Source organism: Ostreococcus lucimarinus, chromosome 18 (genome assembly GCF_000092065.1).
Source record: "Ostreococcus lucimarinus CCE9901 chromosome 18, complete sequence".
NCBI lineage: Eukaryota > Viridiplantae > Chlorophyta > Mamiellophyceae > Mamiellales > Bathycoccaceae > Ostreococcus > Ostreococcus sp. 'lucimarinus'.
Window position 1 is genome coordinate 83,936 of NC_009372.1, and position 21,739 is coordinate 105,674.

Genomic DNA, 21,739 nt, shown 5'->3' on the forward strand with positions numbered 1-21,739 from the left:
ATGCTCTCAACATGGCAAAGGTGAAGATAATGCTAATATTGTCGATGGTGTTGATACTGCGCATGCCGAGCGCACTCGCAGGCGCACTCACACACGCACTCCTCCGTGTGGGTGGTCCACGTGTAAGGCAAGCTGTCGAAAAAGGGATGAAACAAGGCATTATGGATTCGTTTCCAGGAGGCGTCCAGGACCTCCTCGCATACTTGCACCGCCACAGAGAGGACGAAATCAAACAGGAGTTTGGGTGCATGGCGCTCATGATCATGTGCCGGGAAAACACTGAGAACAGACGCATCGCCGGAGAGCAGGGCGCGATCCAGGCCGTCGTGAACGCCTTGAACCGCCACAGAGAGAACAAGGAAGTGCAGAGGGACGGACACATGGCGCTCGTGATCATGTGCGAGGACAACACCGAGAACAGACGCATCGCCGGAGAGCAGGGCGCGATCCAGGCCGTCGTGGACGCCTTGAACCGCCACAGAGGGAACAGGGAAGTGCAGAGGGACGGACAACTGGCGCTCGCGATCATGTGCAAGGACAACACTGAGAACAGACGCATCGCCGGAGAGCAGGGCGCGATCCAGACCGTCGTGGACGCCTTGAACCGCCACAGAGGGAACAGGGAAGTGCAGAGGGACGGACAACTGGCGCTCGCGATCATGTGCAAGGACAACACTGAGAACAGACGCATCGCCGGAGAGCAGGGCGCGATCCAGACCGTCGTGGACGCCTTGAACCGCCACAGAGGGAACAAGGAAGTCCAGGCGAACGGGCACATGGCGCTCGCGAGCATGTGCATTAACAACACTGAGAACAGACGCATCGTAGACGCGTATGGGCAAACAGTTAGTTATTCTCCACAGCCTCCATTCGCGCGACCAGAGCGTTGAAGGACAGCGGGCGCAGTGATGATGCGCAAATAAACGCACTGTACGCGATTGCAAACGAGATGGCGCACGCTGTGAACATGATCTCGATTCAAGGTGTCGCTGAAGGCCCGGGCGTTGAAGAACGAGTAAAACACACACAAGATTTCCTACAGCAACTTTTGTCGGACGTCGACATCAAACTTGAGATCGAAGAAAAGCAAAACGCCGAGGCTCTGCGTGTGGTATTGCGAGTGCACGCGTATGGTCGTGCCATGAAAATTATCGAGGATCACATGCTAGAATATGCGCGCGCTGAACAAGTGGAGGAGCTGGCCGTGCTCGGACAAGAATCTGCGGCACTGTTAGAAGAACAAAACCTCCTTTCCATGGGTTTTGGCGTCAAGGAGCTGAATATGTCGATACTGGCAATCGACGCGGAGCATTTCACTGTGCACCTAGAGAAAGCTACTTCCCTGGACGAAGTCGGCAGTGCTGTGGCCATTCTCAACGCCGTCAATTCCATTGCAGTCCGTCATCTCGAGTGGAGAGATGCGAGCGTTGCAACTTTTAGCCACCTTGAAACCGAAGAGTCCATTGGTATTGAAGTCAAAATCAACAGGGACGTACTATATTCTGCTGCGATGCTTCTGAAAGATCACGAATCCCAGCTGAACCAAGAACTGGCGAGGCGCGCGCGCGAATGGAAGCTTCTGTTTAAGAATTTTGGAAAAGTGAAATTCAACCAGACGCTTGAAGAAATGGTTCAGGTGGAGCTCACCTCGCCTGAAGGCGCGGACGCTGATTTAACACGCCGTGCTAAAAAATTTGTGGATTGGTGCGTGGAATCTTCACAGCAGCTGAGCCGAGGGGAGTTTAACCAGCGTCTTCCTGGGATTACGGAAACGGCATATATCAGCCTAAAATCCCTCGCACAGAAGTCTGCCAGTTCGCTCGTTAAGATCGCACAAAAAACAGCTGCATCGAGGCGTAGCAAAACAAAGACGTCAATATTCGGGTTTGCGCGCTAAATCCGCCAACCGAACGCCAGAATTGTTATGTTACGCTCGATGATAACATGGTTGGGTTGGGGCAAATGCCCACAAATCAGCGTCAGGCGAAGGAAGACAGGTGCGTCTGCAAATTCCAAATTCTCGGCAGAACAAGTTCGTCGACTGGAAGAGCTCGGCCGGTTTGGAGACAAACCCGCCATATTGGAAGAGCACTTCGCTGCCTGAGGGTACAGAAGATGTAGCTAATCAGAAGCGTGCGACCGTTAAGACCTTGGGGATTCGACTCGCTTAAGATTTCGGCACCCTCGCTTAAGATTTCTCCAGAACGAATCGTGTGAGTGAAGTGGTCAAGCCAAGCCACGCAACTCATCTACCGTAAATTGATACTTGTCGAGACTGCGCTTCGAAGGCAGCGTGCCGCGCGCTCGAGCATTCTTGAGGCACGTCTTACGCAGTATTCTTTTCGCTTGCTGCTTGTAATAACTGAGTTGTCTGTAGTTACCATCGCCGCCGACCCGCTTCGGCGTATATTGAGCTCTGCTGTAGGCCGGACTCCCGTCCACGTTCTCGTGGCACGCGTGTTTCTGGCTGCGTCCAGCAACTCGGGAGTTGAATAAGCCGTCGCGCTTCTCTCTCATGTAGGCACTTTTACGTTGATGGAGCTCTCCAGCTGGAATGTCCTTTTCGAGAACTCTCACGTCCGCGTCGCCAAACTTGAAGATTGGATGTCGTGCGTATTTATGCGAGGCAAGGCGCGCTCTGAGCGAACCTGTCGTCGATCCGATGTACGTCTTGTTACATTTCGCATTATCGCTAAACATTTCGTACACGCATCCCGACGGCATTTGTCCTGATTACCTATCCATCCCTAAGAAAATATTGTTGCCAAAAGTGCTCCTCCTGTGGTTTGCAGTCACATTCGAGAGACCATAGGTACTCGTGTCGCTGCGTGGGGTGCAAGGTCCGGGGTGTAGATATCGAACCGCCTGATTTCACACCTGGACGTTCGTGATCCGACGAGACCTGACGAAATGACGAACTTGTTTTGTCGTCCCCAAATTCGTCAGCCCGTCGTTCGGTCACACTTTGTGTGTACCAATGATGAAAATGACGAAATGTTAAAATATTTTAATGTTTATTTTTATTTTAGATCTATGACAAGCAACAGTGTAGACCTTTATGAAAACAGTTCGTCATTCGTCATTTCGTCAGGATCCAAACCATGGTCTTTTCGGTGTCTTGTTGAGTCTTCATATTGCAAATGTACGAATCACAAAATTAGTATGAACACCAGACGACCGCCGGCGCGAGCTCCGTCTCCCCCGTGTACCCATTGTTCTTCAGCCACTCGAAGCACCCGTCGCGGTCAATTTCCCAATAGACGCCCTTCTCGTCCCTACCTTGCCTCAGGTGGTCCTCTTCCATTGGGATCCTGTGGCCCTTTTCCTTCTTGAAGAAGTCCTTGAGCTTATTGCCGACCTTCGTCGCGCTATCTTGGCCACGCGCAGCCGCTGGCAACCACGCCTGGTATTCGATGAAGATGTCACTGTTGCGGATTTTATTTCCAACCCACTTCTCAGGGAATTCAACAGTGACGCAATGCTCAAACCATCGAGTGAACTTGGGCATGCATCCACGCTTCATTTCCGAATACGCGTCGGTCGTAGGTCTCGTGCGCTCCACATGATAACCGGTACGGAGAAGTTTATATTTATTAATTAAAGACTCGCGCGTGTTGGCGCTAAATGATTTTATTGCTGCCGAGAGACTCAAGTTTGGCCGTCGTTTGAGTCGCATCGATGGGTCGCGCCCGCCGATATAACGCCGGCGTTTCGGACACGATCTTGAAAACAAGCACTGGTTGACTTGATTGATTAGGAAACCTTATCCGTGCCTTTTACGCTGAGCCCGGTCATGGACGGCTTCGTCGGCATGGTGAACGCGGTGTAGTCCGCCGCCGTGGGCACCGTGATGCTCGTGTCGTACGACATCCCGGAGCACGCCGACGCATCGGCGGGAGCAAGCATTTCGACACCACTTTCGAGTTTCAAGACGTACCGGTCGCCAGTCGATGGTTGTTTGAACGTGGTGCCATCGGGGATCAGGACATCCGGACGGCGATGGTAACCATTGTTGTCGTCGCACTCCTCGTTGCCATACTGGTCGACCTCGGGCGCCGCGCGCGAACCAGTCATCGGATTGAAGCAAATGAACGGCGCGTCGCCCAACCAACCGCCTTCGTAACGCACGTTGAGATTCACCCCGGAGTAGTCGGTACCGGATGGAGAGCGCAGCAACACGGCGTCCGTGGGTATCTTGCCTTGAAGCTGGAGAGGCGCATCCATGAACTTCTTTGACGCGGAGTCCGAAGGATCTTCGAGCCACGCCATGCCCTCCCAATTGCTTGAGCTCCACTCGTAGTGCACATCCAATTTGTTGGGTTCCTCGCAAACGTCGGTAGTGGCGGTGCAACTCAAAGTGTCGAGGTTCGCAGGTGTAGCTTCGAAGAGAACCATATGAACTTCTCCCGAGTCAAAGAATGAGTTGGTTGGGTCCATTACGACTTCAGCGCCGAGGGTGCCGGAAACGTCTTCCTTCAACGAGCCGGTATCTTTGTCGAAGACGTACTTTTTATAAGTGCTTCGAGCGTCGTTGTATCCGTTCGGCGAGCCGTAGAACTGGCTGTCGTGACTGCTCGCACTCGATAGCTTCGTCTGGTCGATACACCGCTCGCCGCACGTGAGTGCGAGGTGGCTGCTGAGCGACCCAGGGGGGACGGTTTGCGCGTCAGACACTTTGAAGTGCGTCAGGTTAAGCAAACTCGCAGAGCCTCGGCCGAAGATGCTTCCCCAGCAGCGTATGATTTGGTTGTCAATGTCAGCCATCGTGAGCGCACGCGGAGTCGTGATTGAGTTCGTGTTCAGCGATCCACCGTTCCAAGTTCGCTTCGACGACAACACGAGTGCGTTCGCGTCGGAGTCATACCTGAACTTGACCTCAACTTCTGCAGCGTTAGTGTCATCCCAGAACCAGCCTGTGATCGTCGCCCCTTGGTAGTCGCTTGCGCTTCGCACCGTCGCCGTGAACTTGTACAACACCCCGCGTGAGACTTTGAGCCTCTTGTTCACGTTCAGTATCGGATCATCCCAATCGACAATTTCCTCTACTACGTTCCCGTCGGTGAACGCGGTTTGAGCGATAGTCTTCTCGGCGGTACTGAGCGCGGTGTCGGAAATGTAGTCGTAATCGGAAATGTAGAGATTGCCCGGATAGTGCAGATCAGCATTATACGTCTTGCCGTCGCTGCCTGTAGCCTGAAGATGCACGTAGCTTTGAAGGTTCACCTTCGCCCCGTTGCTGTCGTACGCGCCGTAGCGCTCACCGAAGAACGATCTGTTCTCGAGTTCATCGCAGAATGACTGCCCGTACGCCTTCGTCTTGACGAGCGTAGCGGTAGTCACCAATTGACCCGCTTGTGTCGAACCATTATCAAAGTCGATGGTCTGGAAAGAGGCCTTCGTGATGTCGTTTTCTGCGCGCGATTTAGCACCCGCGGTGAATGAATTGCTGCCTCGTGTCACCTCTTCCCACCACGTGACCCCGGTCGCCGTGCAATCCGAATCCGCGTCGGTGGTTTCGCACTCGCGACGAACCACACCTTTGATGCGTTGGGACGCGGTCGAGCCAGTCGGCGATTGGTACGTAAAGGTAAAGTTTTTCACCAAGATTTTGTCAGACTTGATGGCGACGTCATCGCGCTTGACGATCATTTCCGTGTCGATGTTCGGCATTTCTGGGGTATCGCTGAGGGCTACCCAGACGTTCGTCTTGAAATCACGGGTATCGCTCGCGTCGTCGATGTCTGGGCCCGTGGCGTTGACGACCCAACGGTACGTAACCTTACCCTTGATTCGGTCGCCGTCGCTGTTGTCACAGTGGAAAGGATCGATCTCAGCGATGTATGGGCCAGTGTTCAGGTTCGCCGTCCAGTTCACCGAGGCGACGTAGCAAAGAACCATGTTTGGTATCTGGAAAATTTCGGTACTTACAGCGTCGACGAACGTCTCCGCCGGCGGCGCCGTGGCGTAGTCGGACGTCGAAGAGAACGAAGACACTTCGAGAGGCGTCACCTCGACGAGCGAACGACCATCGATTCGAGACGAACCAGAAGACGTCGTCGAAACACCCTCTGACGGGATCATGGTGACTTTACGCGGCGTCAACGCCGCCTTGAGCGCGTTCGTCTTCGCCGCGCCCGACAGCCCGCTGACGGTGGTCGGGGTCGGGGCCGGGGCCGGGGCCGGGGTCGCGTCGTCATCCCTGAGCCCGATGCCGAGGCCGGTGCCAAGGGCGACCACCACGGCGGCGACACCAACGATCGCGATCGCAACGCCACGTCTCACCATCGTCGCGCGTTGAAATGCGGCGACGACAAGTGGCGACGGTGACGCGATCTGCCCGCACGCAATTCAATTCCTTCGGGTCACCTTATCTTTTGGAGCCCCGGAGATGCGACTGTTTACCAATACGATGGTTCCCTTTTTTCGGTCGCGAAAGCGCGCGGTCGCCGGGTCAACCAACACCTTCATCTCCGGGGGGGATCGGAGATTGTTTTTTACGGTCGCGCGCGCGGTCGCCGCGGACGCCCCCGCCCTCGTCGACGCCGCGCTGACTGTCGCGCGCTGACTGACACGCGCTGACCGACGCGCGCGCGATCGAACGCCGCGAGTGGGGAAAGGCGAACGCGCGACGTCGTCGCGCGCGCCCCCGCGCGTCCCGGACCGAACCGCGCGTCGTCGTCGTCGCCGTCGCCGTCGCGCGCGTACGCTTCGGACCGCGAAAATCGTTTTTCGTCGCGGGGGGACTGCGGTGCGGGTCGTCTCACACTTCGGGACGCCGACGATGGTGTCGTCCGGCGACGCCGACGTCGACGACGCGGTCGAACGACGCCATCGGCGCGGTCGCGGTCGCGCCGTTCGCGATCTTCTGCCGTCGTCCTCGGCGGCGCGCGCGAACACCGTCCCGCCGTTTGAAGCAACCGGTCGAGGCGCGCTCCCGAGGTGGTTTTGCAAGAGCTGTCGGAAAGCGCTCGACGTGTTTCGTGATTTCGACGGGGAGCTGAAGACGTGTCGACTGTGTTTGCGCGCGCGCAAGAAAGACGCGAAACGCAAACGCGCGCTACGGCGGGCGGACGCGAAAAGGTCGGGCGACGGCGACGGTAAAAAAGGCGCGGCTTCGTAGAGAAGCCGAACGCAGGGAACGACGACGAGTCGCGGATGCGCGCGAAACGATCGATCTTTGATTCGACACGCCTTCGGTATAGTAGTGTGTTTTGCTCTGTAGCCTCGCGTGTTGTAACTACCGTTGTACATTTACATCAATGCGTCGTCGCGTTCGCGGCGATTTTACGTCGTCGTTCGTTCGCGACGCTTCGTTGGACATGGCGCTTCGACACAGAAGAATCCGACGCGCGCACAGTCCGTGGTGTCGCGCGCACGTCATCGCACACGTCTCATTTCTTATTTCTCCGCTCCAACTCGCTATCCTTCTGTCATAAAGCACACCCGGTCCGCGTCCGGGACGACGTCCTTCTCGTACTCGACGTTCGCGCAGTACATGTGTATTCGAAACAGCGCGCACCCCGTGCCGCACATGCCCGCGTGCACGTGATCGCCTCGAAAAAATACGACGGCGCCGTTCGGCACGGGCACGAAGTCCGTTGCCTTGGTCGCGTTCATGGGTATCGGCTTCGACACGATCATCGAGATCTGCTTATGGTCGGAACACTTTCGACCGTCGAGATCCGTGTGCCAGTCTTGGCGCTTCGTCTTGCTCTCGCCCTTCGGGGAGTGGCAATAGATGACGCTCGCGCCGCGTCGGTCGCCGCTCTCCTTCAACCCGCTCAAGAGCCACCCCTTGCGCGACGCCCGCGCGCTTCAGCGCGGCGCCGCAGTACGGATGGAACCGACGCGAGGTCTCGGGCGCTTCCCCGCGCGCGTTCACGACGTGCGTCCAGCGACTCTTCGTCCACGCCCCGCCCTTCGCTTCGCGCGCGTCGGTCGAGGGTTGGCGTCGATGATTTCTCGACGGATCGTCTTCATCCGTGCGTCCGTGAGGCACCGCTCGAACACGGCGTAGCGCTCTTTGGACGGATCGAACATGGCCGCGCCGTGTGAGGTGCACTGTTTCCCCTTGATCTCCGCCGCGCTCGCTCCCGCCGCGCGCGCGTGTCCAGACCCACGGCGTACGCGAGACGGCGCGTCGTCGCCGCGCTCGTCGGCTTCCACGCGTTCGGGAACCTGACGTGTTTGGGTAACCCACGAACGGCGCGCGCGGCGAGCGCCTCCAGGCGCGCGCGCCGCGCGGGAACTCTTCACCGTGCGCGCGTTTCCACTCGGCGAACACGCCGAGGGCGAGCGCGACTACGCGTCGACGGTGCGTTCCGCGAGTTCGCACCCGCGCCGGCGACGCCTGATCGTCTCGGCGCGCGATCGTCGCGGCATGGGACGCGTTGGAGGGCGGGGGTCGGGACGCGTCGCGGTTTCCCGCGCCGCGCGTCGCGCGTCGTCGGGTGCTGCGGGGACCGACCCCGCGGTTTTGTGCGAAATGAAATCGTTCGTCTAACCGTACTGCTGCGAGTAGTCTCGGTCGTTCAAGTAAAGGTGGCGCGCCCAGTGCTGGTCGGCCGGAAACACCACGCGCGAGGGGAGGGGCGGCTGAAAATTCGGTTTCTGAGGTATTCTCGAGCGCGTGGTTGTCCCTCCCGAGCGCGCGTTTCGCCGTGGAATCGTCCTTCGTCGAGTGCTCGTCGAAGCGTGACTCACCGTCGTCCGCTGACGTGGCGTCACGAGTCGATACGCGATTTCGCGGGTCACTCTCCCCGATTCGTGAACCGCCAAACGTAAATTAATATCTTTGCGCGCGAAAAAAGATCTTTTGACAGCTGTCAAAAAGCCGTTCGAATGCGCGAACGCTCGAATGGCGCCGCGCCAGCAGTTCGCCGCGCGCGCGACGAGGCGACGAGTCGATCGACCCGATTCATTGATTTCCAAACATCTTTGATTCGCGATAAAACGCTCGCTCGCTCGCTCGCTCGCGCCATGAGTGAACCTACGGAAACGAAAACGGCGGACCCGTTGAATTGGAAGAATGAGGAAAACGTCAAGCGCTTCGTTCGACCGAGTCGCTGGTTGTCTCTCGATATCGCGGGCTACCCGGTGCGTGACACATTTCTGTCGATCGAATTTCGCTCGCGCGTCCTGCGCGAAGCGCGCGCGTAGGACGCGTTTGGGTCGAATGCACCGCGGCCCGATTTTCGAAATTATTTCGCGCGCGATGACACCTTCGTCACGAGTATCGTCGCTTCTGGCGACGTGCGCGCGCAAAGACAACGAACTGGCAAATACAAAATCCATCATCGACTGACTCGCGAATCCCGCGCGACGTAGATGTTGCGCATCAACTGGGTCTCCGCCGCGCTCGCGTCCTCCCTGCTCTGGGGCTTCATCATCTGGGTGCTCGTCGACGAGACGGGATCGTCAAGCGAAGTGACGCGTTGGACGAAGTGGATCACGAGTAACTTTACGTGGCTGTACGTCGTCACGCAGGATGTCTGGTTTATCTTCATCTTGTATCTTTTGGGTACAAAGTACAAAGACGTGAAACTCGGTCGCGACGACGAAGAACCCGCCTTTGACTATTACGAATGGTTTTCCATGATGTTTGCGTGCGGTATCGGCGTTGGTCTGTACACTTTCAGCGTCATGGAACCCATCAGCTACTACCGCGGCGTCGTGTCAAAGCTTCCGATCGTCAACGACGATCAGCGCGCGCAGCAGGCGATCACGCTCACGCTCTTCCACTGGGGCCTTCACGGTTGGATTCCGTACGTCCTCGTCGCGATGACTTTGGGCGTCGTGTGCTACCGTCACGGACGTCCGATGACTATCCGCTCCGCGTTTTATCCGCTCTTCGGCGAAAATATCAACGGTCTCTTCGGCGACGCGATCGACGCGTTGTCCATCGCGACGACGACGTTCGGCGTGTGCACGTCCCTCGGGCTCGGCGTCACGACGATCGCGTCTACGATGAACCGCTTGAACAGCGATGTGGATCCAAACGATGACGCCACCAAGATCCTAATCATCTGGTTGATCACTGCCGTCGCATGTACGTCGGTCATTTTGGGTTTGAAGAACGGCATCAGAAGGCTTTCCAAGATTACGTTCTCCATCGGTCTCATCTTGCTCTTTGGAATCATCGTCGCGGACAACCCTTGGTTCTTACTCAACTCTTTCGTGCAATCGATGGGTCATTACGTGCAATGGGTCACGCAGCTCGGCTGGGACACGGACACGTGGCCCGCGTCCGAAGCCATCATGCGCGACACGGGCGCTTGGCACTACCTCGCTTGGGGCGCCAAGGGTGAGAGCGATGCGATCGCGCGGACGCTTTCGACGCGTGGCGCCACCGCCCTGACCGACACTGAGCTTAACACCATGTGGGGCGTGCGAACCGACGACGGTTTCATGAACACGTGGACCCTCTTCTATTGGGGGTGGTGGATTTCGTGGGCCCCGTTCGTCGGCATGTTCATCGCCAGGATCTCGCGTGGTAGAACCGTCGGTGAAGTCATCAAGGGTGCATTCATCGCGCCTATTTTGTTTGGTTTCTTTTACCTCACCGTTTTGGGCTCCCTCGGAATCAAAATGGAGCGCATCGCCGAGCTCGCGTTGACGACGGCGCCGGCGGACGTCGACTGGCGAAGCGGCGACGTCAAGTGCACCACCCTCGGGTACGCCGCTGACGGGACGCCGACCACCGCCGGATCGATTCAGCTCGCGAAAGAGGGCTACTACGCTCTGTCGTGCCGTCCGACATCGTCGCACATCCTTGACATCGTTGAGCCTTACGGCAAATTATCGACGCTCTTTCAAGCGATGATTCTCATCGCCATCATCCTGTACTTTATCACGTCGTCGGATTCTGGATCGTACGTCGACGACTTGATCTCCGCCATGGGCTACGAAAATCCGCCAGTGTTGCAAAAGGTTTACTGGGCGTGCACCGAAGGCGCGCTCGCGCAAGCTTTGGTGACTTCCGGCGGCTTGAAAGTGGTGCAAGGCGTCTCCATCGTCTGCGGTTTGCCGTTTACGTTTGCTCTCAACTTTATGGTCGTCTCTCTCTGGCGCGCGCTGAAGGATGAATTCAACGACGAGGCGCAACAAAAAACTCGCAAGGGGTTCAATACGTGCATGCTGGACGTCCTCGAAGGGTACGAGCCGGAAACCGCAGGCGCGAACGCGCCGGATCGCAAAACGCGCGTCGTCGCCGCATTGAAAAATTTCATCTACCCGTTCGACGCGATTCGCAAGGCGAAGATCGCCGTGGGGACGGATGAAAAATTTGCCTCCATCAACGCCGCCGTGGTCACTGGCGTGCTGTGGACTGCGATCGGTCTCCTCGCGTCCACGAAAGCCGGCGCGGGCGCGCACTCCGTGGCGTGGCTCTTCTACCTCATCTTGATTTTCTGCATCGCGAACATTCGCCGAGAAGTTCGCGCGTCCAGAAACATTCTCGGTAACATCATGGAGGATTACACCGCCGCTGCTTTGTATCCGCTCGCGCTCGCGCAGATGGAACACGAGGCTGAATCCGACCCGAAGCTGGCGTAGTAACGTCGACGCCGTCCAAGACTTCTTTTTTCCAAACCGTCCTTTTATTAATCGAGCTCGATGACGACGAGTCGCAGACTTTTCGTTCATCAAGAGCAATCAAATCACGTTGGGTGAGCGATCACCGTTCACGGGCCCGCGAGGCCGGTGAGCTTTTACCATCGGTTGACCTGCGTCGTCGTCACCCGTACGCGTTGGAACAAATCATACGTGTTGTGCGTGTTGTCCACCGTCGCCGCTCGAACTGCATCCAGCGTCGACGGTGCTCGTTGTTGTGTTTGACTTTATTACATTTCTCTCATCGGTCCTACGTAATACTTTGGCTGACATGAATTAATTTAATAACCACAAGAAATTTACTTTACGAAACCGTCGTCGTCCGCGCGCCGCGTCCGCGCGTTCGCGTCGTTCATCTTGAAAACACCCGCGAGATACCGATAGATGAATCCAGAGTACGGTACCACCGCTCGCCGGTCTCTCGCTCGCGACGCGTCGCCGACGGCGGTGGACGTCGTGCGACGTTCTGCGTCGGGAACGCGCATGGCCTCCGACGCGCCCGGGACGTAGTTTTCGTCGCGCGTCGTCTTCGTGTCACCGCCACGTCCGACCGATTTCTTTGACGCCTTCACCGACTTGAGGAAATGCTTTTGCGCGTGCGATCTGATTTGCGCCGCCGTCCTCGTCCCGACGTGTGTTTCGATCCGTTTCCAGTCGCGATCGTACAACTCGAGCGCGCGTAAAAACTTGTCGTGTTCGATCCTCGTCCACGGCGCGCGCGTCTTCGTTCGCACGTACGGTTTTCGCGGTTTCTTTGAACGCATCAGCGGCGCGCGCGCCGTGGTGGCTCTCGCCCGCGCGGCTTCGTTCTCGCTCGCGATTTTTCGTACGGCGGCGTCGACGAGCGCCCGCACCGAGAGCGACGACGACGACGACGGCGACGTCGTCGCGTGTTTTTCGCTGTTTGGGCGGTCGTCGTTCGTCATCGGCGACGGCGCGTCGGCGTCTGCCGCGTGACGAACTACAAACGCCCGATGAGACTCCGAGAAGACGACGACGCGCGCGGACGCGCGTCCAATCTCCAGGGCGCGTCGTCATACAACCACTTTATATAGAATAATTCGAATTATTATACTGCCTCAAAATCAATATAATGACGACACGCATACCAGTTTACCGTAGAAATGGTAATAGCCCTTTCGCCAATCGAAGCTCGCGGGTAAGGTCGGTCGATACACACACGTCACGTTTCCTCAGGCTGAGAGCGCCACGCCTTTTGACGCGAGCGATACTGCCTTGAGCCTTTCTTCACGAGTTTCACCGTAGCGCATCGCACAAGAAAACACAAAAACTCAGCCCTGCGTAGACAGACGAGGGTGGCGCCGGAGTATGACGGCGAAACGCGCCGCACGAGTTCAACGGGTTTCTCTCCAGAGCACTGGAACGGCGCGTTTTTTGTCGCGAATCCACGCAGCCCTTCTCTACCGCCGTAAAAGGTAAGTGCTTGTTGAAAAGCCGTGATTGCTTGCTGCTGCGTTGTCGCGTCAGCCGCTTCGCGCACGTATAAGCCCGCCGCGAGCCGTGAAAGTAAACGGGTACTCCGTGATGAGCGCTGTTTTTGGAAATCGGGATCCTCGTGGCTCCCAACGTTGTTAGCGAAAGGATGGAACGTGCATTCAGACCGTCGCCGTGTTCGGCTCCCGTATATTTGCCACGCACTCGTCGTGCGTATACTTCACCTTGTAGTAGGGGTCGTTTTGCTTGCGCTGGTTCGCAACGAAACCCCGGCCGCGACCACGTCGAGCACACGATCGTTGCCGTGATAACCTGCGATGGTTGCGCGTAAAATGCGAGCAGCGCACCGCAGCGAAGGCAGCACCGCTCAACGCGTACCGGAGAAAGGTATACGAAGCGATCGCCGCGGGCGTCGCGAGATACGTTTGGTATCCTAGTTTGAGCGGTCTATCGGCGTCGTAGAAAACTTCCGGGGCGGGGAGTATGGAGTTCATTCAGCCAATGCTTACTCGCCGTAGTCGGTTCATCTGTCGACATGCGTGCTGTGACTCAGGATGCGCGGCAGTGGCGCGTATCGTTAGACTTGCGACGGTGTGTCTCGCCAGAAATCAAAAGCACACATTTATTGAGTCGGGATGGCGTGGTGTTGTAAGTATTTACGTGGATTTAGCTCATGGCTATTAAATGCACGCCGAGGAAGTATGCCACACATACGACGCATCGTGAGTGCGACAAATCTAACATTGCTACCGCGAGAACGTTCGAGTGTGTCTTCAAATCAGCGCGACGCCAGGAGACCACGGAAAGCGTCCCGCGAATCGTCGCCGAGGACACGCGTCTAAATACGTCCAAAACGATTTGAGTGATTTCACCGTTGAGCTATATGACGCGCGTTCGTTGAACGGATCCAGTGCTTGCCCCGTCGACCCGACGTCGTTTCGACACCCGTACGGATCGCGCGCGAACGCATCGCACGCTTTCGCTTCGCGCGTCGCCAGTTCGTTTTCGTTCACCGCCGCGGTACCGATGTAGGTCATATTGCTCCAGGAATACCCCATCGCGTCGAGATGAAGCTTTTCGAACCGCGCGCGCTCGACGTGAAACCCGACGACGGTGATCTTTGAAGGAAACTTTCGAGCGAGTTGAAAGAACCGACACACGCTGAATAACGCGTGCTCGAACCCGTCGTTCGCGTGTTCTTCCGTGAACGTCCTAGACTCGACCTTCGCGTCGACGCCGAACCAATCGTTCGCCCTGGCGACTTGCCAATACGAGCTCGCCCGAGTCATCACCGCGCCGGCGTCGATTGATTTTCCTCCACTGAAAACGAGCACTGCGTGTGGGTTCCTCGCTGCCTCGCGAACACCGATCTCGATGTGTTCGACCAGCGACCGTACGTATCCTTCCGACGACGTTTGATCGCGCTCTAAAGCCCAGTCGCCCGGGTCTTCCGCGGCTTTCGCGAAATCGCTACCCAAGTAAACCGCGCGCGCGGGAACGACGACGAGCTCGTCCACGTCCGTCACCGCGGGCACTATCTTCTTCTCCTGTGCGCTCAGTCGCATCACCGTGTGCGTGATCGCTGCTCGCGGCGCATGATTCGTCCTCCTGAGCGCTTCTATCGTGACGCAACACACGCACAGAAGAAACCAGAGCGAACGTTCGAGGTTAAGAATCCTCGTCGCGCGCTTCGCCCACATCCGAGCGTATCGAGTGAACGCATACGTCACGCGATCGCGGACTCGCGATGCGTACGTCGACGCGTTCGGCGCCGCGACGTCGTCGACTCGTCGGCGGACGCGCGCGCGTGTCCTTCGTCGCGCGCTGTGCAGGGCCGGAGTTTTTCACGCCCTCGGCTGCGTCAAACAAAAACCCGTCCTCCGAAACACACCGGCGTCCTCACACCGCCGCGCTCGCGGCGTCGCCTCGATGCGTCTGCGCGTCGCGTCGCTCTTCTCCGGCATCGGCGGTCTCGATCTCGGGCTCGAGCGCGCCGGACACGACGTGGTGTTGCGCGTCGAGCGCGACGCGCACTGTCGCGAGTTGCTTCGACGGCAATACCCCGACGGCGCGCTCATGGACGACGTCGCCGCCGTCATGCCGCGCGATCTCGACGGCGTCGATCTGCTCGCCGCCGGGTTCCCGTGCAACGATTGCTCGTTCGAAAACGCGGCGCGACCGGGTTTGGAACACGGCCGCGACACGCGTCTCGTGCGACACGTCTTTCGCCTGCTTCGCGAGAGACGCGTGGAGTGGGTGCTCCTGGAGAACGTCGTCGGGCTTTTGCGTTGGCACAGGCGGCGTCGTCGGAACGAGCGCCAGGGAGAGAACACGTCGCGGTCGCGCGATGCGCGTGCGCGGCCGCCGGCGATCGATCACATCGTCACCGAATTCGAAAAACTCGGCTACCGCTGGGCGTATCGCGTGGTCGATTTGCTCGCCTTTGGCGTGCCGCACAAGCGCCGACGCGTCTTCATCGTCGCGAGCGCGCACGGCGACCCGCGAGACGTGCTTCTGAGTCAAGACTCGCAGTGTCAAGGCCGGTGCGAGACTTTCGCGGCGCACGCGCGCGTCCACCGCCGTCGGTGTTACGACTGCTTCAACGCGCCGCCGCGCGACGCCGCGACGGTCGAAGCCGTGTCCATCGACGTCGGCGAGAACAGACGACCGCCTCTGCGCGACATTTGCCAGTGCTTGACGACGTCGAACGGGCGGCGGACGTGCGTGGTGACGCGCGCGGCGAACGACGCGCGCGAGACGTCGACGACGCGCGCGCTCGCCGTCGAGGACGCCGAACGCCTGATGGGATTCGAGCCGGGGTACACCGCGTCGTGCTACCCGATCGCCGACGCCAACGGGCGCGCGCCGATGAGTTTCAACGTCGACGCGCAAACGCGCAAACGGTTCGCGTTGTTGGGGCTCGCGTGCGCGGTGCCTCAGAGTGCGTGGCTCGGCGAGCGCCTGCGAAACCCGTACGCCGTCAAGTTTCCGTACGCCGCGCTGTGCGCGCCGTTCCGCCGCGCGTGTCCGGGCGGGGACGACGACGACCAGGAAGGCGCGTGGCCGCTCGCAGCGTACAACGTATTCGAGCTCGACGACGCGGACGAGCCGAGATGGAAAAGCCGCCGACGCGCGCCGAAGACGCTCTCGGAATCCCCCGTCGTGCGCGCGTTCGTGCCGCTGGGTGAGTTTTTGAAGTTTCAACGTCGCGCGCGGGACGTCGATCCCGAAACTTTGCGCACGTACGCGCGGCGACTCCGCGCGAGCGGCCACGACGACGTCGACGAGCTCGTGCGTCTCGCGTTGCTCGGCGACGAGCGACGCGATGGCAAGCGTCGGCGGATCGCGGCGCCGCACGTCGGTACTACCGTTCGTCGCGCCGAATCCGTCTGGTCGTCGAGCGACGACGAACGCGATGATTCCCGAGACGACGATGCGATGCCGACGTTCGGCGCGCGCGCGTGGGTGCGGTGGCGAGGCAAACGCGGCGACGTGGCGACGCGTTGGCCGTGTCTCGTGCTCGACGCGGGCGAAGATGGGGTGCGAGGCGTGACGACGCATCGCCACGTGGTATTTTTCGACGCCGCGCGTTCGCACGCGCGCGTCAGATCGACGGATATCGTCGGCCGATTTGGTGGAGACGACGACGACGGCGACAATATATCAGAACGCGCGGACATCGTCGGCGCGATCGAGCGCGCGAGGGTGTGGAAACGCGACGATCGAAATCACGAGTACGACCCGATCGCGTGGTCGTTTCGCGAACCGACGGCGTGTCTCGAGTGCGCAACGTGTCGCGAAGACGCGCCGCCCGCGGTGTCGACGCCCGATCGCAGTCGCGGCGGCAACGACGGTGTGTTGTCGCGAAGTCTTCGATCGAGCTTTGCGTCGGATTCAAAAACATCATCATCATCGAAGTGTCCGCAAGCGACGGAAATAATTCCTCGCGCGCGCCTCGGGCACGTCGGCGCGACGCTCGCGTTGCGCCGCGGCGACGCCGTCGGACGAAGACTGCGCGTGTTTTGGCCCATCGAAAACGCGTTTTTCGCGGGCACGATCGCGGCGTTCGACAAACAAACGTACACGTTTCGCGTCGATTACGACGACGGCGACGTCGAGGTGGCGTTCAAGCCGTGGATGGAGTCGGTGTGGCCGCTGAGGGGTGAAGATGAGTTCGCGACGTGTGGGGTGAAAACCCCTCGTGCGATCACACCATTCAATCAAAACACGCCAGAAATCTGCGAAGCACCAAAGACTCACTTTTAAACGCTTTGGTTGTGGCGTATAACCAACGATGGAGGAAACTTCAACAACACGTCAACTCTGCTCGCGCGTTGTTTTCTCAAAGCGCTTTGACGAAGACTATCTCAATGCGAAACTTGTCAGCAGTTGACAAAAAATAGTTTACAAAGATTTCGCGCGCGCTCGATGACTTCCATTTCGTCGTGCGTAGCGGCGAACTCCAATTCAGGCCACGTCACTAGAGGCGCGCGCTTTCCCGCGTGCGCGTTATGATTCTTTCGTCGTTCGATGGCGCCTTTGAAATCCAAGTCTTCACACCCGATGAAATGAGAACGCGCGCATAACATTTCGAACAGTTTTGAATCGTTCGCGTCCTCAATTTTGAACCAACATTCCGCCGCTTCGTATCCAAGATTTGTGTATGTCGTCCACCACTCTAAACATTGCACGTCGTGTCGCAAAGAGTTGAAAACGCTTATGTTGACCTCAAAATCGCGACGAATGTCCTTACCAGCCATTTCAGAGTTGAAATTTGTATCAAATTGCCACTTCGTTCCTCTGCAGCTGCGTATCACTTGGAGCGGATGTCGAACGATGAGGAAAGTATTCGTGAATACTTCGATTGATCTAATGGGAAATTGTGGTGAACTCGCCAGCCAGTTTGAGCTTCCGTTCACTCCGAATGTCTCGTGACCTATGTCTACGCCAACATCGCGAAATACTTGAGATACAAAGCCGGTTCCTGAATAGCCGGCTCCGGTTATGAGAGCTGCGGACGCGATTGCGGATTTGTCGCCCACCCGTACCGGTTTTGAACGACGTCGGAACGACGTCTCGCTGAGAGCATCTTCTGAGAGACATTGGTCTAGGCATGCGGCACAAACCGTTTCTGATGCAGTAACAAAGAACGAATCGTTCAAATTAACGTACCCCGTTAGCAATAAGGCGAGAATAGTCGACAGAAATCCACCGACCCTGGTAAAGCGCTCTCTGACTTTGACGAGCGAATACTCGTCACGAGTGACTCGAACTTCACACGCCAGCGGCGATTCGATCATTTGAGATCACCACACATTGCCATAGCCATAAAATCGTCAGTGAATGACGCACACGAACGGTTCTGTGTGACTTGCACGGCTGCACGGCCCAACAGGGGCGACGGTTCGATTGTTTTTACAGCTTCATTTATTACATACGAAAAGAGGCAGCTTTGCGTTGAGGCGACTTGAACCTAAGCTTTTCATCTCCACTAGGCCACACCAATGTTCGCGTCGCAGTAGACGTGCAGGACAGACATTCGAATCGGTGCAACGTCGCGCTGTGAGTGGAAAGAACGACGCGGAGTGGTACGCCTCGATGAATCGTCACACTCTGTCTTATGATGCGCGGATTCACGCGCTGTCGGCGTTCATCGCACGAGTTCTGCTCGCACGCAAATGCGAAGGCGTACCAAAAGCTATTTCGTGTAGCCCTTTGACAACGACTGGAGGATGGCTGTGCGACCGTTTGGCGCTCGACGCGATTTCCAATTCTGTGTCGATCACCCTAAGTAAATCGTAATCTTCTTGTGGGAACGTCAGGAATACGTGCTGCACAATTCTGTGACTTGTGCTTTTGCAGACGCGTCGTGAAGTGGATTCACCTTTAACCAATGCTTGCAGCGAGTACAGTAAATGTCGGTTTGGTTGTCGGTTGTTTTGGCGTTCCAATCTCGTTCCAATCTCGCGCCGATGTCCAGTTCTTCTGTATCTGAAATCGATTCAACGAAATCTAAGAGTAAATAACATTTGTACCCTTGAAGTCGGATGATTTCCTCCATTAACTCAATCGCTCTGTGAAGACTAAAGCTCGTGCGCTCGCGATACCACACCGCGGTGTACTCAAAAAACACATTTTTCACCGTTTTCGTTCTGAAGATGCGCATGCCGGACGACAAGACGCTCAGTTCATTACCTTCCGTATCTATGGCCAATATTTCAACGTCGTCATCATTCAAAGGGATGTCATCGAGCGCGATTGACGACACGATTTTGTGTCCAGCGCCGACGCCTTCGGCGTGTGTGTGAAACGTGCCAGAGCAAGTGTTGATCGGGGTGTCGATCGCGATCGGCACATCGCTGACGTAGTTGTTATACAACGAAACCCGTCTGACGAACTGCCGTGGGTACAAGGAAAACGTTTCCTGAATGCCAGAAACACAGAGAGGCAGAGGTTCTACGGCGTACACTCGGTACCCGCTGAGCATGAAAATCACGCAGAAAAAGCATTCATGCGCTCCGATGTTTATTGTTGCACCTCTACCACGGGACACACTAGAAATCGCATTAGATTTGTATTCGACTGGCGTCGAAGCCAATAGATTGCGCAGAATTTGTTGAATTTTCAATTCGCCTCCGTTCACTGGTAACCACTCAAACGTGTCTTCCCTCTTCAGCACGATAGGGAGATTTACGTAACCGTACACTTCAGTTTTTACGTCCGCCTTGTCTTTGACGAGGGTATGCGTGTCTTCGACGCCGTTTAAGGTGATTTCGCTGATGTTGGTGTGGCGAGGCGTGAAAACGACCTCTTGTTCGGGGCTCGCTGACACGCTGTAGTTGACACCACGTCGGAGCAGCGTAGGAATAATAAAGAGCGAAAGGAGAAGCGTATGTTTCGCACGCACTGAAACTTGCAGACTCTGCATGACCCAAGCGTCGTTCCGGTGAGTGACGTTCGCTGTATGTCGAGCTGTTCTATGTTAAGTCAAACTGATATGAAGCTCATCAGTTATCGCGTCCTTGAAGAAAAATCTAATAATACGTCGAATAAACCAGTCACGGCTCGTTGCGTATCGGTACTTGAAAGTGCGCGCATATACAAGTGTACTTTACACTTCAAAATGTTTTCAACGCCTGGAGTGATATTGCTACAAAATTCACCTACTAGATCAGCCACTCGCCTCGTTTGCGAAGCGAGAGCTTTCGCCGGTGTCTGCGAGCATCTAACGCTCTCCTGGTAGTATCGTTGCGCGTTGATCTATCGCTTGCCCTGTTGGATCCCAGGAAGGGTATCTCGTCATATTCGATAAGCGCAACGCCAAGGGCGTGTAAAATTGCTCGGCGTTCTCACCGGCTTTGACGAGCTCGTCGACCCTTCTCATGCGCGCGCCATACGCGCGTACTGGATCGTTCAAACAAAACAATCGCAATTCTTGCATCGTTTGTTCACAAGTCTTATTTGTACCGCTCTTAATGTTTCCTATGAAGTCATCGAATCCACCGTATTCCGTCGCCGTCATCATTTTTAGGATATACTGAGGCGGGAAACAATAATTCGTCGCGTGGAATCCTCGACCGAGAACGTGTTCCATGCGCCCTCGAGGAAGGAGCATTTGGTCGAGGCGATTCGCTACGGTCACACCGGGATCACCGAGCGTCCACGGCATGTTACGCGCCGGAAAGTCGGATCGAAATGCGAAATTTAGGTTTCCGTACGGAAACCAAATGCCGAAATTACCCGGCAACGCCGTTTCGCAGCGCGCTGCTTTCCAAACGTCTTCCCTCGCCGGTATCTCGTCCACGTGACCAAAAATAACGAGCGTTTTCTCGTCGTAGCGTTTGGCGAGTTCCCGCGCTATGGCGCTCTCTTTCTCTGCTTCGAATTGGAAATTGACCCCGTTCGGCGCCGCGGCGCCGGCTTGCGCGTGTTTGAAAATTTCCACCTTGTCGCGAATCGATTCAAACCTCGCCGTCTGTAATAATGATTCAAGCGCGTCAAAAGTGGCTTCGCCTTTGTGCGTGACGTTCGACGTCACGGCGATAAACTTATCGACGACAGGGTGTAATTCGTACAGACGAATCTCCAACGTATCGACTTCGCCGCCGCCGAAGAGGAAAACATCCACAATATTCCTAGGTTCGTCTAAAGTTTTGCCAGCGTCGCACTCGAATTGAACGCTTGATGCGGGTTGTAATGCTATGGAGGAATCGTCATAATCTGTGGGACTCAGAGCCGACGGAAACTGCGCGCGCGTGAGCAGTTCGATCACCCGACGGTGATCGCTCGATATGCGAACCAACTCTTCACACAGATCACTCGATGGCGCTAACGGTTCATTGAACGCACGAGGCGTGTTCTCATCTGCCGTTTCGCTCACGCTCGCGTCGATCGATTCACTCTGGTCACCTACTGTGCCGTTCACCGTGACTCCTGTGATGCGAACCAACTCTCGTGGAAAGTCGAAATCGACGTAGAGGTGCACGTACGCGTAAGTCAGCGTGACGACGACGAAAGCGACGATCTGAAACGCGCGCAGCTGTCTCATGGTGCATGTATGTGACTTGAACCACTTAAATCGAGGACGTTACCTTCGTCGACGGTGCGTCCTCGATCGAGCCCCCGAGTGCGGCAACGCGACCGCAGGTCCGCCACTTCGCGGCGTCAACTTGAC

The 21,739-nt window shown here is 57.0% G+C and overlaps 13 protein-coding genes across 13 annotated transcripts; 4 read left to right on the forward strand and 9 right to left on the reverse strand.

The window, feature by feature from the left end:
- Nucleotides 1–11: 11 nt before the first annotated feature.
- Nucleotides 12–890, forward strand: OSTLU_28464 (predicted protein; the record flags this gene model as incomplete). The annotated part of the gene is made up of 1 exon (XM_001422260.1): nt 12–890. One exon carries the CDS (start codon nt 12–14, stop codon nt 888–890), a length of 879 nt encoding a protein of 292 aa, XP_001422297.1.
- Nucleotides 887–1,897, forward strand: OSTLU_93991 (predicted protein; the record flags this gene model as incomplete). Its single annotated transcript, XM_001422261.1, has 1 exon — nt 887–1,897. A coding segment is annotated over one exon (1,011 nt), but the record flags the coding sequence as incomplete, so codon positions are not given.
- A 329-nt stretch (nt 1,898–2,226) lies between these two features.
- OSTLU_93992 (predicted protein) lies at nt 2,227–2,724 on the reverse strand (the record flags this gene model as incomplete). Its single annotated transcript, XM_001422299.1, has 1 exon — nt 2,227–2,724. The coding sequence occupies one exon, from the start codon at nt 2,722–2,724 to the stop codon at nt 2,227–2,229; it is 498 nt and encodes a 165-aa protein (XP_001422336.1).
- A 433-nt stretch (nt 2,725–3,157) lies between these two features.
- OSTLU_28468 (predicted protein) lies at nt 3,158–3,523 on the reverse strand (the record flags this gene model as incomplete). The annotated part of the gene is made up of 1 exon (XM_001422300.1): nt 3,158–3,523. The coding sequence occupies one exon, from the start codon at nt 3,521–3,523 to the stop codon at nt 3,158–3,160; it is 366 nt and encodes a 121-aa protein (XP_001422337.1).
- Nucleotides 3,524–3,603: 80 nt separating this feature from the next.
- OSTLU_25783 (predicted protein) lies at nt 3,604–6,302 on the reverse strand. Its single transcript, XM_001422301.1, has one exon. The coding sequence runs from the start codon at nt 6,283–6,285 to the stop codon at nt 3,754–3,756; it is 2,532 nt and encodes an 843-aa protein (XP_001422338.1). The 5' UTR covers nt 6,286–6,302; the 3' UTR covers nt 3,604–3,753.
- A 1,117-nt stretch (nt 6,303–7,419) lies between these two features.
- On the reverse strand, nt 7,420–8,372 carry OSTLU_28470 (predicted protein; the record flags this gene model as incomplete). Its single annotated transcript, XM_001422302.1, has 1 exon — nt 7,420–8,372. The coding sequence occupies exon 1, from the start codon at nt 7,639–7,641 to the stop codon at nt 7,420–7,422; it is 222 nt and encodes a 73-aa protein (XP_001422339.1). The 5' UTR covers nt 7,642–8,372.
- Nucleotides 8,373–9,369: 997 nt separating this feature from the next.
- OSTLU_1494 (BCCT family transporter: carnitine/choline) lies at nt 9,370–11,085 on the forward strand (the record flags this gene model as incomplete). Its single annotated transcript, XM_001422262.1, has 3 exons — nt 9,370–10,197; nt 10,369–10,653; nt 10,786–11,085. Coding segments are annotated over 3 exons (1,413 nt in total), but the record flags the coding sequence as incomplete, so codon positions are not given.
- A 1,091-nt stretch (nt 11,086–12,176) lies between these two features.
- Nucleotides 12,177–12,368, reverse strand: OSTLU_9264 (predicted protein; the record flags this gene model as incomplete). Its single annotated transcript, XM_001422303.1, has 1 exon — nt 12,177–12,368. A coding segment is annotated over one exon (192 nt), but the record flags the coding sequence as incomplete, so codon positions are not given.
- Nucleotides 12,369–13,226: 858 nt separating this feature from the next.
- OSTLU_28473 (predicted protein) lies at nt 13,227–13,559 on the reverse strand (the record flags this gene model as incomplete). The annotated part of the gene is made up of 1 exon (XM_001422304.1): nt 13,227–13,559. The coding sequence occupies one exon, from the start codon at nt 13,557–13,559 to the stop codon at nt 13,227–13,229; it is 333 nt and encodes a 110-aa protein (XP_001422341.1).
- A 279-nt stretch (nt 13,560–13,838) lies between these two features.
- Nucleotides 13,839–14,630, reverse strand: OSTLU_28474 (predicted protein; the record flags this gene model as incomplete). The annotated part of the gene is made up of 1 exon (XM_001422305.1): nt 13,839–14,630. One exon carries the CDS (start codon nt 14,628–14,630, stop codon nt 13,839–13,841), a length of 792 nt encoding a protein of 263 aa, XP_001422342.1.
- A 364-nt stretch (nt 14,631–14,994) lies between these two features.
- Nucleotides 14,995–18,391, forward strand: DMT3503 (predicted protein; the record flags this gene model as incomplete). The annotated part of the gene is made up of 1 exon (XM_001422263.1): nt 14,995–18,391. One exon carries the CDS (start codon nt 14,995–14,997, stop codon nt 17,329–17,331), a length of 2,337 nt encoding a protein of 778 aa, XP_001422300.1. The 3' UTR covers nt 17,332–18,391.
- A 113-nt stretch (nt 18,392–18,504) lies between these two features.
- On the reverse strand, nt 18,505–20,265 carry OSTLU_25786 (predicted protein). Its single transcript, XM_001422306.1, has one exon. It carries the CDS (start codon nt 19,991–19,993, stop codon nt 18,884–18,886), a length of 1,110 nt encoding a protein of 369 aa, XP_001422343.1. The 5' UTR covers nt 19,994–20,265; the 3' UTR covers nt 18,505–18,883.
- Nucleotides 20,266–20,290: 25 nt separating this feature from the next.
- Nucleotides 20,291–21,613, reverse strand: OSTLU_18822 (predicted protein; the record flags this gene model as incomplete). The annotated part of the gene is made up of 1 exon (XM_001422307.1): nt 20,291–21,613. The coding sequence occupies one exon, from the start codon at nt 21,611–21,613 to the stop codon at nt 20,291–20,293; it is 1,323 nt and encodes a 440-aa protein (XP_001422344.1).
- Nucleotides 21,614–21,739: the final 126 nt, after the last annotated feature.

Bases quoted from the DNA above. Each gene is read 5' to 3' on its own strand.
- OSTLU_25786 (XM_001422306.1), bottom strand. From the start codon at position 19,993: ATGCAGAGTCTGCAAGTTTCAGTGCGTGCGAAACATACGCTTCTCCTT.
- OSTLU_25783 (XM_001422301.1), bottom strand. From the start codon at position 6,285: ATGGTGAGACGTGGCGTTGCGATCGCGATCGTTGGTGTCGCCGCCGTG.